General features: G+C 44.8%; 1 protein-coding gene across 1 annotated transcript in view; it reads left to right on the forward strand.

Annotated features, from left to right (window-relative positions):
* Window positions 1-19,819, forward strand: part of Abca4 (ATP binding cassette subfamily A member 4) — a 127,959-nt gene that overhangs the window by 40,368 nt on the left and 67,772 nt on the right. The window contains exons 8-12 of the mRNA XM_042683963.1: window positions 777-1,017; window positions 2,136-2,275; window positions 3,273-3,389; window positions 4,293-4,490; window positions 19,055-19,260. Of these exons, the coding sequence (XP_042539897.1) occupies window positions 777-1,017; window positions 2,136-2,275; window positions 3,273-3,389; window positions 4,293-4,490; window positions 19,055-19,260 (902 nt within the window). The remainder of the gene's footprint in view (window positions 1-776; window positions 1,018-2,135; window positions 2,276-3,272; window positions 3,390-4,292; window positions 4,491-19,054; window positions 19,261-19,819) is intronic.

The following is a 19,819-nucleotide window of genomic DNA, read 5'->3' on the forward strand; positions in this document are numbered from 1 at the left end:
TGGGCCTTGAGATACACAGCTATACACAGACACACAGACACACACAAACACACACACAGAGAGACACACACATACACATACAAGCCACAAGTTCCAGGTAAATGAAGAGCTCACATCTGATAAGATTAAACTAATGAGGTAATAATCCAAATGTAGAAAGGCAGATTTACACATTTGTTTGTTTGTTTTTTCTGCTTATGTGGTGCTGAGGAATCGAACCCAGGGCCTCATGCATGCAAGGCAAACACTCTACCACTGAGGCACCTTCCCAGCCCTAGAAAGGCAGATTTGATACTATTTAACCAAAGAAACTTGCCCTGACCTTATCTTTCTAGAACAGAGACATTGCTCCATCATTTTATTTCCCAACTTTTTCCTCCTAGCGTCCCAATTTTGAGGGGCTAGCAAAACCCAGGAACTGGCTTACGCAAAATAACTGAATTTCCCTAAGAATGTGTATTCTCCAGAAACTCAAATAACAGAGAAAGGAGATATTAAAATGATTGACTTTTTTTCTCCTAGTCTGAGAAGGTTTGGCTTTTCAGATTAAGAATTTTTAGTATGAGTGGTTCCTTTCAAATATGGAAGTCAACTATATAGAAGTCTTGCTTCTAGCTGTTTTAAGATCATCTGAAGAGTAGACTGGGAATGGAGCTCAGTGGTAGAGCACTTACCTAACTTATGCAATCCCCTGGGTTTGATCCCTAGTACTGGGGCGAGGGGGGGGGCGGGAATTTAATAGCCTAAAATAATCCAAAGCTTTTCCTTTACTCAAGTTTATCCATCGGCCAAGTGTTCAAGACTTGCTGTGGGTGATGAGACCTCTCCTGCAGAAAAGCGGTCCTGAGACTGGCACCCAGTTGATGAGCCTCCTGCCTGACCTCGTGTGTGGGTACCCCGAGGGAGGAGGCTCACGCGTGTTCTCCTTCAACTGGTATGAAGACAATAACTACAAGGCCTTCTTGGGGATCGACTCCACAAGGAAAGACCCTGTCTATTCCTATGACAAAAGAACAAGTAAGTGAGTTCTCCGAGCTCTATGGACAGTCCAGCCTCCGGTGTTGGTGAAGGGGACCGGTGGACTCTTCCCACTGAAAACTGTACTGGGGTTGCTGATCTGGCTGAGTGGGTGGCCCCTGGGAAAGGGGCTTCTCCAGAAAGCACACTTGCCCTCTTGAGGAGAGCGGGCCTCATAGAACATTCTGGATGTGTGCCAGGGAAAGTGCTGAGCGCACTTGGAAAGGGAACAGAGGGGCCATTGACCAGTGCTGTTGCTGAAGTAGGGTTAAGTTCTAGAGGAAGAGAAGGATGATCAACAAGGAGGCAGTCTAGAGGTGCAAGCAGAGCTCAGGTCAGAAAGGTCCTGGCAAGTCGTCAGGGCTGGGGGACAGTTGTGTTTTTGTTTTGTTTTGTTGCAAACACAGCACCATGAAAGTATGTGTGTGTGTGTGTGTGTGTGTGGTGTGTGTGTGTGTGTGTGTGTGTGTGTGTGTGTGTGTGTGTGTGTGTGTGTGGCACTGAATTGCATGCCAAATGGCCATTCTCTGGCAGGCCATCTTTTCTAACGTAAACTTTTTTTTTTTTCTGCTCTAGTGAGCCAGAGCGAGTTGGAATGGGGAAGAAATGCAACTGGGAAACTCTGGTTAAAAATGGCCAAAAAAAATCCCACATGCCATAAGGAGCTGTTCTGCAATAGCTACACACAATTAAAAAAAAAAAAAAAAGACAAACAGCTAAAGGGAATGAAATTATTGAGGCTAACGTTGAGATTGCAAGAGACAGTTGTATCTGGGCTTTCAGTCCCTTCCATCTGAGAATGGCTTGTGTGTGTCTTGCAATAATCACAGGCAAGCTTCAAGCTACTTCTAGCGCAGAGTAAACTACCAGGGAGCCCGATCTTTTGTCCCTCCTATGAGGCCATTATCAAGTGGGATGGTGGCATCTCGCTGCTAACTATGAGCTTGTCACTGCTGAGGTCCAGCCTAGTAATTTAGGTTATTGTTAAAGCCTGCAGCATGGAGTTGAATGAGAATGAGAAATGTGATTTGGGACACTAATAACTATGTTCCAGGATGATCAACAGGGGATTTTCTTTTTTAAAAAATAATAAATAAATGTATCCTTTCTCTCTGTAGCATCCTTTTGTAACGCGTTGATCCAGAGCCTGGAGTCAAACCCTTTAACCAAAATAGCCTGGAGGGCAGCAAAGCCTTTGCTTATGGGAAAAATCCTTTTCACTCCTGACTCCCCTGCAGTGCGAAGAATACTGAAGAATGTAAGAAAGATCTTAGTGGTCTTGTTTCTTATACCTTGGAGCTCCCAAGTGAGGGAGGAGAAAGAGAGAGGCAAACAGACAGACTAGATAGACAGAGAGACAGAGATAGAGACAGAGATAGTTTGAATCTGCTCTCTTGGCAGTGAGTCTCCTGTTTGTTTTTCTGCTAAATGGACTCTTGGGTTTCCTCCCTCATCCACAGCCATCATAGGAATGCTTTGCTCCACCGCCTCTGCCCGGCCCTCTCTCCCTCCCTACAGCAGCCTACAATGAGATTTTCTTTCCCACTGCCTGAATTACATCCCTAATAAAAGGGTTCACAGTTCTCTGAATCCTAGCTTCCTGGAACAGACTAAGATAGGGAGGAATAATATTTGCCTGAAGGAGTACAAATATAGTTGTTTTTGTTATTGTATTTTTTTTAATCTTTCAGTAGTTGTACAAAGGCATTTCAATTCAACTTCACTTGATGGGTACAATTCATCTTGATCAATGTCATTCCTCCCTCCTTCTCTCCACTTACCCATCTACCTCAACCCCTACCCCATCCCCTCCAACTTACCTGGCTTCATTTTCATATGTGTGCATTAAGTATTATGGCTGTATTTCCCCACCATTTCTCTCTCCTTTCATCTGCAGTGTTTTCTCTCTCTCTCTGCCTCATTCCCATCTGACAAGACACATTTCAGCTTCCTGACATTCATTTTGTTTTAAACTTAGAATTATGTGCTCAAAGGAGTCACGCTATTGGAATCCAAATATAGTTTTAATAAGGTTTTGAAACTGTAACATCATCAATATTTCGTGTACCTCTGAGATACTAGCAAATTTGATTCTGTCATTTTGGGAGGCTGGGAAATGATTATGTTCTGGGAAATACTAGTTCACTGGAAAAATAAAAAACATTTCTATGAAAAGACTTTCTCAAACATTAAGAATTATGACATGGACATTAAAGATGATTCTTTATCACCTCTCTCTCCCCCTCTCCTTTTAGGCAAATTCAACTTTTGAAGAATTGGAACGCCTCAGGAAGCTCATCAAAGCCTGGGGAGAAGTAGGGCCTCAGATCTGGTACTTCTTTGATAAGAGCACCCAGATAACCATGATCAGAGTAAGGATGGACTTGGGGTGATGGGGAAGGACCAGGGAAGATTCTCTTGGACTCACCAACTTTGGGTGGGAAATATGTTTCTTGGATTGGGTGTAGGGTGGGGAGAATCTAAACGCTTTCGTAAAGACCAGTGGCTTCCACAGGTTTCTAGACTTCATAAATTCACTTGAAAGCCTCAGATTCCAAAGGAAGTCTTCCCAAAGGACAGGCTCTGTTACAAGATGGTTGCCTGGGTCTGTCTGGTCTCAGGTTTTGAGAAGCCTAGATAAAGGCATTCTGTTTAGCAGGTATAAGTAAAAAAGAACAAACAACAAAAATCCACCAACAAAGAGGGGGAGCATCTTCTGTATCATTTTATATGCCCCCTTGTCTATGTCTCCAATATCCCACACTTACCTCCCCTCTATTCTAGAAGGTTCTGTGTTTAGGAAAAATGAGATAGAGATAATGGTCTTGTAATGAAGGAAAAGCCACCAGATATTTTTTTTGGTGGGGTGAGGGGGAGACTTAGTAGTTCTATTCCTAAAAACTAAAAATTAGAAATGACCAAGCTGGTCATTTCTAATGAACTGGTAGCTCAACCTGTAATCCTAGTTACTCAGAAGGCTGAGATTGGAAGATTATGCTTTGAAATCAGCCCAGGTAAGAAAGTCTGAGAGACTCTTATCTCCAATTATCTACCAAAACAAAACAAAATAAAGTTGGAAGTGGAGCTGTGGCTCAAGTGGTAGAGTGCCAGCCTTGAAGCTATAAAGCTCAGGGACAGTGCTCAGGCCCTGAGTTCAAGCCCCAAGGCTGACACAGATAAAAAGAAAGAAAACAGAATCAGAAATGGCCTAAGCACCAGACCAAAACTCCTGTTGTGTGTCTCATTTTCGTGATTGTATTTCTCTCTTTCCTAAGGACACGCTGGGGCACCCAACAGTAAAGGACTTTGTGAATAAACAGCTTACAGGAGAAGGTGTCACCGCGGAAGCCATTCTAAACTTCCTCTATAAGGGTCCGGGAGACAACCCGTCTGAGGACACAACCGACTTTGACTGGAGAGATATATTTAACATCACTGACCGCTCCCTACGCCTGATTAATCAGTACTTGGAGGTAAAGATCAGCAAGCAAGGGCCACAGTGGGCCTCGTGGGTAGGACCAGAAATTCCCCTTAACCAGTCAAGTAGTCTTGTGTTTAAATACTCATTTTCTCCATCGGGAAAACAAAACAGAACAAGAATTCCTGTGGCCCTACCTCACTCGGATCATCTTCTCAAATGGCTCCTCCACACTTAGTTTCCTTACCATGCGTCCTTCCTCCATGACTGCTCTGGCCAGCTCCTCCCTGCTTGTAGCACAAGTCTGTCCTCAATGCGCTCCCATCAGTCATTGCTTCAGTGATCATCTGTTGGCCGAGGCTTGAGGCCGTGGCTAGCCGGGCAAGCTGTCCTCAAGTCCTACTGACACATCGGACCACTCAACTCATTCAAAACCAAACTTCATGTCCTCCTTCCCCATGAAACCTAACCTCCTGCAGTTCCTGTCCTGATTAATGTCAATCGGCATTTGCTCAGATTCTCCAGCGAGGGAACTTAGGGTCAACACTCATTTTCTTCATTTCCCATACACACACAAAGAGCTGTCATTTATTGAGTGATACTTGGCGCCAAATCTTATACTTCATGCTTTTGCATATATTTGCTTCATTTAATCCTCCAATGACTCCATAAAGTATGCACTGTTATTACTGCCAGTATGTCGAGGCCGGAGCCAAGGCTTAAGGAGGCTGAATAAGATCCCATCGCTGTTAGGAGTCGCAAAGCAGAACCCAAGTGTGGGTGTGCCTGAATTCAGAGCCAGCCCTGGTGACCTTTCCCTGTCACCTCCCCCTCTCCTCTAGCTGTGTCTCCTCTACCTTCAAAATGTCTCTCAACCCTGTCTCTTTACTTTATGGGCTCTCTGAGGATGAGAAACTTTGTCCTCTCTTCACCAACTTGTTCTAGCAGCTTCTTCCCTGGCTTCCAGGGTTCAGAGTCTATAGGCTTGAGCATTTCTGTACTCAGATAACCAGAGTTACATTCCGAACGCTCATCTGCTAGCTTCGCTCTCACGTTTGAAATCCTAATGACTCCATCCCCAAAGTACTTGGCCAGTGCCTCTCTGTGTCTGGTGGGGCCCCAGCTGCTGACAACCCTCAGTGGTCATCCTAATGCCAAACATTCCACAGAAAGAGAGAAGGGCGTTTCCTAGCACATGCAATACTCCCAGAGAGGTCTCCTATTGGCCACTCTACTGGGGTGGGGTCCTCTGACCAAGAGGCCTGCTTACTTGAGACGGGATTGAAACACAATGTTTGTCTCCTAAAGCCTAAAGTGGACTCTCCCTTTCCTCATTTAGCCTTGTTTTGCAGTGCTGGGAATTAAAACCAGGACCTTGCAAGTGCAAGAGCAGTGTTATAAGACTCAGTTACAGCCCCAGCCCTATCCACTCATTCTTGGAGACTCAGCCCTCAAATATCCCTTACTGCTTTCACTTACGCTTAATAATTTCCTCTTCCATGCTCCCTGACTCACTCTCCATACGTCTCAGACCCTCATCCAAGTTCAAAGTCAATATGTCCTTTTCTGACTGAGTAGCTAGACTGCATTTCTTCAGCATCAGTCAGCTTTGGTCATTTTCAAAAGCTCACACTCAGCCATGGGCTGAGCCTGGGCCACAGGTCATCTAAAAGCATGGAGAGGTAGAAGAGCTCGGGGCAAAAGGAGAGGAGATTAAGCTGAGAACCACATGAAGGAGCCATCTTACCCCAGGCCTCTGTGTCAGAAGAATAACACGTGAGGGAAAAACCTGGCTTTAGATGTCACTGGCTGTTTTCAAAGTCTCTCTACAGCCCTGGAGCCACCAGCATTTCCCTAGACCTGCGTTCTCCAGAACCCTGGAAGTTGCAGCAGATACCCACTTAGGTAGTTTTGCAGAAGATGCCAGGCATCGCAGGAGCAGCGCCAGAGTTCTGGTAACTACTAAGCAGGTCTCAAACTCACCTAGTTACATACACAGCATCGCCTAATTGGCTTCGCCACCTTTTCATGGTGCCTCTACTTGCTGAGCACATGAGCTTGGCCAAACCCACTACTATCCACCCACTATCCTCTTAATATAGGCAGGAGTATGGAGGGAGAGGTGTTAGTAGAGATAGAAGCAATTCCTTGGCTCTCACGGAATGTCATTCAGTGGTCCTTACAATTCTGGTTGTGTGTGTGTGTATCTGTGTTATTGTCAGGTACTATCAAGAATATTCCTTGTTTTTGCTTGACATTTGTATCATGATTTGAAGGCCTTATTTTCTTAAAGAAATCTTTTTCCAGGTAGCTTGTACTTAGTATGGTTATCAAGTACTCAACAGCTACTTCATATATATGTACCTTTTACATAGTTTAAAATTCAGCCTGATAGACTTACCTGATAGACATGTTAGGAAAATCAATGTTCTAACTCATTACAAAGCATTGTCCTATTATGTTTAATGAATATTAACTTATTTTTATTTTTGTGGTCCTGGGGCTTGAACTCAAGGCCTGGGTGCTGTCCCTGAGCCTCCTTGTGCTCAGGGCTAGCCTCTGCCACTTAAGCCACAGCATCACTTCTGAGTAGTTTAGTGGCAATGAGTCTCATGCAGTTTCTTGCCCTGGCTGGTCTTGAACCAGGATCCTCAGATCTCAGCCTCCTGAGTTGCTAGGATTACAGGCACGAGCCACCAGTGCCCAGCTTGAATATTAACTTTTAAATAAAATACAAACAAGCCTTATCTAAATCAGGCTAGGTCCTGAGCAGTGTTCCTCTAGGGATCATGAAGTGGCTAAATCAGGTGTTGCCCAGGGTCTCTCAGCACAGGTCACTGTGGCCAAAGGTCAGTGGGCTCCCCTGGGGATTCCTATGAGACCTTTAGATGAAGGCACGTTGTTGTGGGATCTGATCTTCTGGCTTTTGGGGAGTAGAGAATAGGAGCCAGGAACTGGAAAGTGCACATACTTAGCAGGGCACATGCTCCGAGAGCCATGTCACATGACGCACCCTGGATTCTCTATGAGTGCACTAAGGCCCAGGACATCCAGAGAAGCCTTGAAAATCCCCAGCCCACCCCGAGAATCCCTCCATCGCCCCCAGGCCGCAAAAGCTCTTCCCCAATGGCTGTCTAGGTCCCTCCAGGACAGGGAAGGGAATGTGTTGCTGCTGAGGGAGATCAAGGCAGCCTGGCAGCACAGGACTTCGACCAAGGAGACCTAAATATTTCTTTCATGGCCAGCCTACATGCCATCACCACTGCCTATTCCGGACAGACAGACAGAGAGGCAGAGCGGGACAGAGACAGAGAAAGTGAACCATTTATAGGAAAGTCATTAAGCAAATGAATTCCTTAATATAAGGATTGTGTCACCCAGGTCAGTGTGGTACTCAGTGGTGACATTGAGCAATAATAGAAACTTGGAGTACTAAGAGCAAACCTCTAGGGGTTTTGACATTACAGGAAATGAGGGTGATTCAAGAGTCTTTGGTTACTAAACAGATTAAAATCTCTGCAGGATCACTTCACCCTATGCATTGGTGTTAGGCAATTGCTTGGAGACAAAGAAGCTCTTCTGCTTATCACCATGTCTCTCTGAGAAAGACAAGTGCTACCGCTAGGGCTCCATTTTCTTACATAAAATCCCATGTAACAATAGGGAGATCCCTCAAGTTGTTGAGGACAAATTGAGAGAAGGGAAAAGCCTGGTGCCAGTGCCTCACTCCTGCCTGTAATTCTAGCTACTCAAGAGGCTGAGATCTGAGAACTGTGATTCAAAGCTAGCCCAGGCAGACAAACCTGTGAGACTCTTATCCAATTAACCACCAAAAAGTGAGAAGTGGAGCTGTGGTCCAGGTGGTAGATTTGAGCTTGTGCCCAGGTCCTGAGTTCAAGCCCCAGTAATGGCAGAGAGGAAAATGGAGAGAGGAGAGAGGTAGAGGGAGATAGAAGAGAGAAAAAAGAGGGAGAAAAGAGAATGTAGAGAGGGAGGAAAGGGGAAGAAAGAGAGAGGAGAAAGGAGAGAGAAAGCTCACACGTAGCACATCCACACCGTTTACTAGCCAGGCACGTGAGTAAATGCGTGTGAGGACCGACCCTTGGCTCCTTATCTGTCAGGTGGGGATGATAGAGTTCATCATATGATAAGCTCAGAGCTGCTGAGCCTTGGCTAATAGGAAGACTTGGCTTGGTGTCAGGGCCATGTCTGACCATTCCTGAAGACACAGGAAGATGATGGCTCTGGGCAGCATGCTGGGCTCTCATGGACCATAGCTGATTGGCTCTAGGACTTTTCTTATCCTCAGATCAACTCCCCAGTAAGTAAGGGGCTTTTATATTTGTACTCATTTCATACCTAGTTCTATCTTTTTCTGGTCCCCTCTTGATTAGAAAGTAGGCAATAAGAAAGGGATAGGGTGAGATTTGGGGATCCTCACCTCTCTCACTGGTAGGAAGAGAGTTTCCATATGCCTTTTCTTCACTCTCTAAACCCGAGGGGACTGAGAACTAATGAAGCCTCATAGAAATAAATACCTTTTTGTTTAGCTATCTTAAACTCACATGTGTACATCTATATTCAGATCTAATGTGTCTCTATTCACATATGCTGCTTTGGGAGAAAAGCACAATTAGAAAAAACTAATAAATTATTCTTCTGACTACTCTTTGGTTAAAAGAAGTATACATACCCCTCTCCCTTGATTGATTTCTTTGTTTAACCAAAGGTTAGTCCTGACACAAATAAAATAGTGTTTAGTTTTCACAGTGTATTGTTATGTCATAGTATATTTGAATTTCAGGTCTTAAATTTCATATCAGGAAGCTGAATTCAGCCAGGATTTAATATGAAAATACCTCTGATCAAGGCATAAAATTGTACTTTAACTAATAATAACTACCTGGGAAAAATGCATTCATTAATTCCTTTTCCTTGGCTGTTCACACAACTAATATGTGTACATAACTCTTTATTATCTGCATGGTGATTATCTTGTGGAATTATCAGTAGCCAAATTCTTTTGACTACTTTTCCTCCACACCTTGCCAACTTCTGGCTCTGGGCCACCACAACTCAATCAGAATGTTCTCAGAGAATGTATTTTTCAGGCTAGATTAAGAAGGGGGGGGAAACATAGGATAAAGTTGTTGTAGAAGTGTAGATGTTTGCTGATTATTGATCCTTTGCTTTCTTCTGTTAATTGCCTCGCTCTGGAAATGCACTGAGCATCTAGGGAGAAATTGGGGGCCAGTTAAGCAGAGTGCAGAAGTCTATACTATGAAAGCAATACTATCTCAAGGGCCATGAACTAGACTCTAAGCAACTCACAGACAATGGCCCTATCTTATGCCACTTCAGCCTATCAGAACTGGGCCAAGGAAGGAAAATGCACTCAGAGGATAGGCTGGGGTCAGGGTAGAAAGAAGAGACATGGACCCTGCTATGAATCAGGACTATGTTGAATGCATGTACATGTCATTTCATGCAACACTTCAGTCTACCTACTCCAGTCTAGGCATAATTGCAGTCATTATATAGAATTAAAAAACAGAGCTTGCCCAGCTTATGTCTGTCATCTTAGCTAGTTGGGAGGTGGAGATTGGAAGGATCAAGGTTCAAGCCCAGCACAGGCAAAAACCTAGCAAGCAAATATATGGTGGAATATATTTGTTATTATATCTAGGTGATGAGCATGTAATAGGAGGATCACAGTCCAGCTAGCCTAAGCAAGAAATATAAGATTATACTTGAAAAACTAAAGTTAAAAAGATTGGAGTATGGCTTAAGTGGTAGAGCACGTGGAGAGTAAGCACAAGGCCCTGAGTTCAAATGCCAGTACTGCCAAACACACACACACACACAACCACACACACACACAACCACACACACATACACACTATAGAACCTTGAAAAGACTTGCTACCCAATGCTCCACAGAAGGTACGTGGGAGATCCAAAATTCTGAACCTGTCCAACTCTGATGAAAACCTTCTTTCCCTTGTAATGGGATAAATGACATCATGAGCCCCGTGAAGAAAGTGATTATTTTGTAGTATTCAAGATAAGAGGCATTCCTATGCATAGGTCTTTCCAGCTTGGAAATAACTAAAGTAGGAACCAAAAAAATATTTGAGTTCTTTCTTTCAGCCGGACAATTGTATGAATGCAGCTAGATAAACCTGCTAAAGACTGTTAACCCATGACTCTCTAGAGGTTTCCACTCCATGCAAAGAGATGAATGATGAGCATGGCATTGAACAGTATCAGTCTGATGAAGTAAGAATCCAAATTCAAAACACTGTAGCTGCTGGGTGCTGGTGGCTCACACCTGTAATCCTAGCTATTTGGGAGGCTGAGATCTGAGGATCACAGTTTAAAGGCAGCCTGGGCAGGAAAGTCCAAAAGACTCTTATCTCCAGTTAACCACCAGAAAACCGGTAGTGGTGCTGTGGCTCAAGATGATAGAACACTAGCCTTGAGCAAAAGAGCTCAGGGACAGTGCCCAGGCCTGAGTTCAAGCCTCCAAGAACTGCCAGTTCTATCTCTACATTATCTCCTAAATGCCATCTTCCTCTCCCTCTCCATGGATGCCCTGTGTTCACCAAGGGCTGGCCCCTCTCTCCTAGCTGGTCATTGGAGTCTCCAGGCTGTTCCTATTCAGCTTTCACAGCAAGATCTTTCTAAAACCCCAACTCCCCATGACCAGGGCTACAGTTCTTTAGGGACTCCACGTTTCTCTATGTCAAGTCCTTCCTTGTCTAGTCCCTTCATGACTCTTCCACTTCCTCTAGGACCGTCCCAGGCTTCCACAGCTGTACCTGTCCCTCCTTGCCCCCTCCACTGCCTGACCACACCCACATCCACACTCCAGGACGTCGAGCCCGTGTTCCAGACCTGTGTGGATAGCTAGCTGTCCGTGCGCTCTCCTACCTTCGCCGACCTGAACCGCTCAAGGGCCAAAATGATGTTCTTTTTCTTTTTGACTTCTCCACCTGGGTGAACTGCAGTGGTGTACAGTACACAAATTTCAGCTGAAAATGACATTTGTGTTGCTCTTGAAGGATCATATTTGCTGGCTAAGGAAGGCAGAAAGAGACGTGTTTAGGCAGAAGGAAGAGCATAAGGCAAGTGCAAAGTAAGAACCTGAAGGACCAGGTGAAATGAGGTAGGCAGAGTTGTAACCGTAGCATGGAGGGAGAAACAACGGAGTCTGGAGTCAGCCAGCGTGCTTTGCAGTGGCTGAAGAGATACGCTTTCTAGAACCTATGGTATGGGGCTCTGTGATTGGTCACAGCATCCCCATTTCACTTCCAAAAAAAAAAAAAAATGAGGCTGACACCCAGCTTCACATCAGGTGGCATCTACTAGTGGGGCTTGAACACTAGTGTGTGTGTGATGCAGTGTGGTCCGAATGGTCAGTATCTAGCCTATGGGGTTGTCCATTGTTGTCCTTACCACTTCCCAGAATTGTTTGAATGGTTGGATCAGAAACTTGTTGAGTTAAAGCTCCCCACAGTTACCTGCCTGCCAGATGACAGCATTTCCCATGGGGCTCAGAGAGCAAGCATCACCAAGTAGCTCTAGCTCACCCCACATCTTTGTGTTCTAACTCGGCCTTTCTATTCGTTTCATGATTTAATTTATTTTTACAAACAGACATTCTTGTTTAAATCACTGTGCATTTCCTGTCCCTTTATCTTTCAAGCCCTGCTGTGTGTTTCCTCGCTGTCTATGGGTGACTATTTCAGATGTCTGCTCGTGATCCCTTATGCACATTAAATTTATTCCAGCACCTTCGGCCTCTAACCCACCATCGCAACCAATCCACACAGCCCAGAGTTGGTCTATTCAGTGGCTTTTTCCATGTAGTGGGAAATAAATCTTGAATGTTACACTTTAGATCTGCCAGGAAATTAATTCTGGGATGTTTGCCCACATCCATTGGCATTTTTCAGAAGGAGCTGCAGGTGTCTGCATTAACACTAGCAGGACTGCTTGAGGCCACCATTGGCATCCACCAGCCGCTTTGTTCTCTGCCTGAGCTTGAGGATGAAAGATGAGTGTGAGAGGCAGGATTAGAGCGCCCCATCTCCTAAAGGTTCACTGCCTCTCTTTTCTCCCAAGACCTCCCCACCATGTGTCTGAGAGCTAATAGTCAAAATATGGCTGCTTATGCACAGCTCAGCCCGGGTTGCCAGCCCCCTTGATTATCCAGCTCAAACAAAAAGAGAGGCTTTCCTCCCGCCCCCAACGGACTTTGCTGCCCACTCATAGGTAATTTCATGGATCTATTACTTAATGGGGTTGAATTCGAGGCAGAGAGGTTCCCGCTGAAGAAGGAAGCCTGATGTTCCTTTGGCTTCTCCCCCAAGGTGGTGTTTGACTTAGCTGTGTCAACAAATGCCTGCCTTCTCCAGAGGTCTTGAACACAGCTGCCTGCGCCGGAGAGAGGCCCGGCCCTTCCTTCCGCCAGGTGAACTCTACTTCCTGGCAAGTGTCAGCCAAACAACCAGGAAGGAACTGGAGATTTGTGTGGATTTCAAATGGGGGTGGCTCTTGCCCACCCAGGGTGGCCTAGAGCAGCTGTGTTCTTGGCCATCCGAGGCCCATTCTAACTGATGTCAGTGAGGGTCTACCTCAGAGGCCATAAGATACCAACTTTATATTCAGAGAAGAGGCCTTTTAAATTCTTTCCCCAGCCACCAGTGCTGGGTTTATGTTGGAATCCACACACTATTCAGTCTTATCTACCTACATTGTTCTCTTATCTCCATGGCCTTGTTGTTTCTCTTTGTGTAGAACCACATAGCTTTAGGACCAGACACAAGGCAGGGTCACAACCTCATTCAACCCAGTGGGTTAAAACTGACCAGCTGATTCTACAAGACCAAACACGTCAAAATCCAGGACCTCTAGCATACCGCATATGCACATGCGCTAGTTTTAGCTTCTGACATCAGCACAGACACCAATGGGGAATGAGGTCACTTGCTCTGAGGCAGGTGTCCTGCTCAGGAGATTGCAAGCTACGTCATGAATCATCACCAGAGTTTGACCTCGGAGCTTCTGGCTGATGTCCAGTGGCTTCCACAATTGCTCAGCCTGGCCCTCAAGGACATCTAGTGAAGATGCCAGTCTGGATTGGCTTTACAACACTTTCCTCTGGGCACAGTTGTCTGACTAAAAGCCAATGAGCAGCTTGTGAACACCCGTGGGTTAGGACCCAGCACCCCCTCCACGCCCATTGCCCAGGTGGGCCTAGGCCTTGGCATCTGTCCACAGCATTGTTCAGCTCAGGGTGGTTGGGTTCCCAGACAGATCATTTAAAGAGAGTAATTACTGCCTTCTTCCTCCTGATGAACAGCTGTCGTGAATGCAAAGTAAGCTGGCAGGGACTTAAAAGTCACTTGACTCTGTTAATGTTCGAAATATGTCACCAAAACAGCAATAAAAATGGCATTTATTAGGTCTGCGCTATTCGTGAAAAGCATGCAGCAGTGGAAATCAGACTTTCTCTAGAGGAAGTTTACCTCATGGTACTTTGTAAGTGCACCTGTGGTGACTGTGATGACTGACCTGGTAAGGTTATTGGGAGGATGAAATGGATTAATGCCAGGTAAGCCCTCTGCCCAGATTGGAGCTCAGAATAAGCCTTATGTAAGCACCAGGGGTTTGTTCCGTTTTGGTTTTTGCCATGCTGGGATCAAAACTAGGGCCTGGCACGTGATAGGCCAGCATCGTAACCCAGCTATACCCTTACCTCAGCAATCAGCTTTTTTCTTTTTGTTGGTCATGGAACTTGAACTCAGGGCCTCAGTGCTATTCCTGAGCTTTTTTTGCTCAAGGCTTTGAGCCACAGCTCCACTTCCAGTTTTCTGGTGATTGACTGGAGATAAGAGTCTCATAGACTTTGGTGCCTGGGCTGGCTTCAAACCTCAATCCTCAGATCTCAGTTCCTAAGTAACTAGGATTTCAGTGTGAGCCATTAGTACCCAGCTCAGCTCTTCGTTCTTATAATGAGTCACTTGTTGATTCTATTGCAAATGTTGTCCAATGTGATCCTTAGGAGAAATCTCTGAAGTCAGATACATCTCACTTTTACAACCAGAGAAGCAGAAGCCACAGTTAGAAAACTGCAAAAGGGGGTGGTATTCAGCTCTGTTGGACACTAAGTTTCTGTGCCATGCTATTTCCCAAGATGAAGGAGAAAAATAAAGGGGGGATCGGATGATTTGGAATAAAAATGAGTGCGTGAAAACCACCTAGGCTTTGTGATTCCCAGAAACTATCAAGGTCCTCATCTAGAGGGACACATCAGGAAATATGACCATGAATCAGCTGCCTGCTCAACCAGTCAGGATGGAGCTCACGTCATCGAAGGGTCAACAGTATCACTGAAAACATCAGCCACTTCTTCCAGGACTGATATCACCTGCAGACGTGAGCGTTCAAAGAGAATGAGCAAGCTCAGGAAATCACATTCTTTTAAAAAATGCACTTGTTTATATTCACTTTTTTTTATTTCAAGAGTTACACTCTCAACAACACAGCAGGAAAAAAAAAATCAGTTTATAAATTTCTACTGGTTACCATGTGATTCTGAGATACCTAGAATTAATTATGGTGAAAGCACAGTAATACAGCTGCATTTTTTTTACAGCATTTTGGGCTCCTAAGTTTACATTAATTCAATTCAGAAAACACTTGATGAGTCACGATCATGAGAAAATACTATTCCAGGGACTACAATGGAGAAAACATGGCTTGACCTCAGAGTTTACTCTCTGTAGAACTGAGCTGCTCAATAGAGCAACCAGCAGCTCCATGTGGTATTCAAACTTAAATTATCTAAAATTAAAAGTCCATTGCATCAGATACATTAGTCTCATTCCAAGTGCTCTGTGGACTGTGGGATTACTGGCTACCATATTGGACAGGACAGCCACAGAACAATTCCCCCACTGCATAAAGTTCTGCCCTAAGGCGAGAAATCTTCAGGACTGCTGTGTCCTGACATTGTGCCATTGTGATTGGGCTGTGGCTTAGCCTCAAAGGACCAAGAAGGAGCAATGCCCCTTCCCACACAATGAGCGAGATGGGTTAGAACAGTCTATGTATGTGTCACAAAGGGGAATTGCTTTGAACAACTTTCATTGCCCGAAATAATTTTGCATTTTATTTTAGAAAATGAATTTTTGATTGACTCTGATTGCAAACACTCTCTATATACAGGTCTTTAAAATGAACTCATAATAAGTATACATCTTTATGGAGTACATTATGATAATTTAATAGATATATATGGTATGTAATAAATCGGGGCAGTAAGCATTTCTATCTCTTTAACCATTATTTATTTCTATGTATTGGTAAAGTTGTACACTTGTAGTCATATATATCATCGATTTAACTAACAGTTACCCTGCTTTGCTAAAGAAGAACCAGAAGTAATTCCTTTTTGTCTTGTTAATAGACTCTAGCAGTTCAGTTCTAAAATCTCTTTGCCCACGCCCGCTGCCCATCCAATCTCCCCACAGAAGTGTTATTGGGTTAAATACTAGCAACTGGACGTAGGCTTCTGGTCTCCGGTTGTGGCAAGTCTATGAATTAGACACCCTCCTTTACAAAACTATAAACATTACTTACATTCCTTTGGTCCAGAACAAGTGAACATTGATCCAAAATCTTCAGTGTGCGTCCTTCATTTTATTTAAGGACTGAACAATATTAGGCTGAGTAATAAATACTTGTTTTCAAGAGAATTGTTGACTAAAGAAAACCCTCTATTTTCTTCTTTTTTAAAAAAAAATTATCTTTAGTTGTACGAAGGAGTAGATATTTAACAAAGCAGTTACTGAATGCAATGTACCTTGATCAATGTCATCTCTCTGTTTTCTTTAATTTTATGGTGTAGAGCTAAGAAAACTAATTCCATTTCTTTCAAAATTATTACCTTCTTATGCCTTGGCACTCTTGGTATTTTCAATGTACATGTGTTTCTCTTGCCCACATCAGCTGGACCTGATCTCAGGGATGGATCCTGAGGTGGGATGGTTTAATTTAGGAGATCTAGGAAGGCTAGGTTGCAACCCCTTGGGGTTCAAATATAAACTCTCTTCTGCCCCGTGCTCTGAGATTCCAGGACAGGATTAGGAAATGAGGTCATTTTGCTTACTTCTTGTCAGTGCAGCCAGAGTTTAGTTCTCTGGCCCAGACCTTACAATCCATGCTATCTAGTTTCTTCATTTCTCCTGGTAAGTGTCGTGGAATCAGATGATCTGGGGTTTCATAGCTATTCCACCCCTCGGAGGAGTTAAGTAGTCTCATGGAGCCTAAGTTTCCTGAACTACAAATGAGGATGAGCAATAACCTTTGCTCTTCCTGCTGTACAAGACAAGCATGAACATGTGGAAGGCACTGTAAACCTCCCAGTGCCAGGTCTGATTGATGAGCTATTCTTGCGGCCCATCATGTTCCTAGAGGAACCCTGGGCTAGAGCTGGAAAGTCGAAGGGACTCCAGGTTCTGGTGCTTTCTGTCTGTGTGATCTCATCTGGGTTCCTCTTAGACTTCAGCTTCCTCTCCAGCAAAATGAGGATTCAAGCTGCCTCCCGGGCTCTTTGTGAGATTCAATGTGTTCTTATATCTTCCTGCTTCCCTCTCTGTTTCCCTGTCATCGATCTTTTAGTGGTACAGTCTGATCCATGTCATATTTCTGTTTAGCACCCTATCTACAGTGTTTGCCCAGAGCTCTCTGGTTTTAGCACTGAAAGTCCCAGGTGCTAGGAAATCTGGAAAGCGATCATACTACAGAGCAGAGCAGATGATCTGGTTACCACCACTTATCTCTGCCCGCATGTGACTCTTCTCGGTGGCTTGCAACTCCTTCAAGTTCTTGGGCACTCTCTACAGAATGCTGATGCCCAGGCTCTGCCTCTGGAGATTCCAATTTAATTATATAGAGTGGGGTCTGCTAGCCATGTCTTTTTGGAGCACTTGAATGATGTAAAGCCATAGACAAAGGGAACCCCTCTCTCTCCTTTCACACTCCCTGCTCCCTGGGCCTCAGTTGACCTTCCTTCCTTTTCTTCCTCTTTGGCTGATTCCAATTTGGGCTCACTTTCCCTCTGTTCTGGAGTCTCCTCCCACAGGCAGCCTTTCCTGACTTCTCCGGAAGTGTGCCAGGCTGTCTCAGATCCCCAGGCTCCCAGGGCCCACTGGTCTAGCTGTCATTCATAGCCCATCATTCATAGCCCATCATTCTACCCTGTGATTGGTTGACTGCAACCTTCTCCCTCATTAGGCTTGAGTTTCTTTCAGGAAAAGATTTTATCTTTCTTCCTTATATCCCGGGAGCCAAGCCGGCGCTGGTGTACCGCCTGTTCTCAGTAAGTATTCCTTGAACAAATCAGTCAAGACAAGGCCATTCTACCTCTGCTGAGTTACATTCTAAGAAAGAAATATGAACACAAACCCCTCCCCCTCCAGTGTATTATAGGTACAAGCAGTTCAGGGAGAAAACACACACACACACACACACACACACACACACACACACACACACACGCACACACACACACATTCCAGGAGACTATAAATGCCACAGCAAGTCTAGACAAGGCTCAACCCCTCATATTCAAATTTAAAGAAAGTCTTAGTTTTGCTCTTTTATATGCAATTTATTTATTTATTTTTCTTGTCCAGGAGAAGAAAGAGACATATTAGGGGAATTCCTTCTCCATTAGTATGTCTTGTCATAAAATTGAACATGAAGATGATTTCCCTCCCCACCCCCTTCCCATGGAATCATGTTCGCTGTTTGTCCTGTCCTTTCTCCCTCCCCGTTCACCCCTCGGCTGGCCATGCTGTGTGTTTGGAGGGGGCCAGGAAGGTTCCACAACGCGAGGAATGTTTCTGCCTCTGTAAAACTCTTTTATCGTCAGGCTTTCTGATCTTCAAAGCAGCCGGAGTCCACAGTGACCCGGCTGCCTTTGCGTCGGCATGCTGGGGAAGGACGGCTGGGAGTATTTGTGTCATTCTGAGAACTTGAATATTTGCACAGCCCTGGACATCTGGACAGCCCAGTCCTCACTAACTCCACAGGGATAGGAGTGTGTCAACCTTTCCAAGCCTCACACACCCTGACGGGTAGAAATTAACACCAGACCCCAGAGCTAAAGAAACATCAAGTTCATAGGTCATCTTGTATTTGACCCTCTCCTAGGCCAGCGGCTTGTTTACTTTTCTTTCTCCCTTTCTCTCTCTTTATCTCATTCTTGCTTTTTCCCTCTCTCCCTTCCTCTTTTTCTTTCTTTTTTCGTGCCAGTTCTGGGGCTTGAACTCAGGGCCTAAACACAATCCCTAAGCTTTTTGTTCAAGGCTAGCACTCTGTCACCTAAGCCACACCTCCACTTCTGACTTTTGGGGGATTAATTGGAGATAAGAGTCTCTCCAACTTATCTACCTAAGCTAGCTTTGAACCACAATCCTCAGATCTCAGCCTCCTGAGTAGCTGAGTAGGTGTGAGCCACCAGTGCCTGGCTTATGTGTTGTGTGTGCACTTGAGTGTCAAGATGGTTGTGTCTCCAACTCTCTCCACCTCTGTGATTATTTGCAGTGCCTGGTCCTGGATAAGTTTGAAAGCTACGATGATGAAATGCAGCTCACCCAGCGAGCCTTGTCTCTGCTAGAACAAAACCGATTCTGGGCTGGTGTGGTGTTCCTGGACATGTATCCCTGGACCAGCCACCTGCCACGCCATGTGAAGTATAAGATCCGGATGGACATAGATGTGGTAGAGAAAACAAATAAGATCAAAGACAGGTGAGCTTTCAGGCAGGGCTTGTCGGGTTTTTCCAAAGGGTGTGGTGAGTTCCATTTGGTATAGAGTAGGAGACTGAGGCTGAACTTTGCCTGTAAGTCAGGAAAAAGCTAACTGAGAGGAGCTAAACTGTTTTGTATAGCGTTGACTAGAGTCCTTAGATGGAAGCAATCAGAGTTACACATTCTCATAGTAGTCATGCCTGAGAACTTCACTGCGAATTAGACATAGAACTGCATAGTAGGAGAATATTTAGAAGAAAGGTTTCAAGACAGTGAGCTTTCAGCTAGGTGCTCACGCCTGTAATCTTGGCTATTCAGGAGGCTGAGATTGGAGGATTGTGGTTTGAAGCCAGCCCAGGCAGGAAAGTCCACGAGATTCTTATCTCCAATGAACCACGGAAAACGAGGAATGTAGCTGTGGGTCAAGTGGTAGAGCCCTAGCCTTAAGCTAAAAACAAACAAACAAACAAAACAAAACAAAGCACAGGGATAGTGCCCAGGCCTTGAGTTCAAGCACAAAGAAAAAGAGAGTGAGCTCTGAGCACTTTGAGTGAGTGGA

The sequence above is a fragment of the Dipodomys spectabilis genome, unplaced genomic scaffold (assembly GCF_019054845.1).
Source record: "Dipodomys spectabilis isolate Male_0828 unplaced genomic scaffold, ASM1905484v1 ptg000002l, whole genome shotgun sequence".
Taxonomy (NCBI): Eukaryota; Metazoa; Chordata; class Mammalia; order Rodentia; family Heteromyidae; genus Dipodomys; species Dipodomys spectabilis.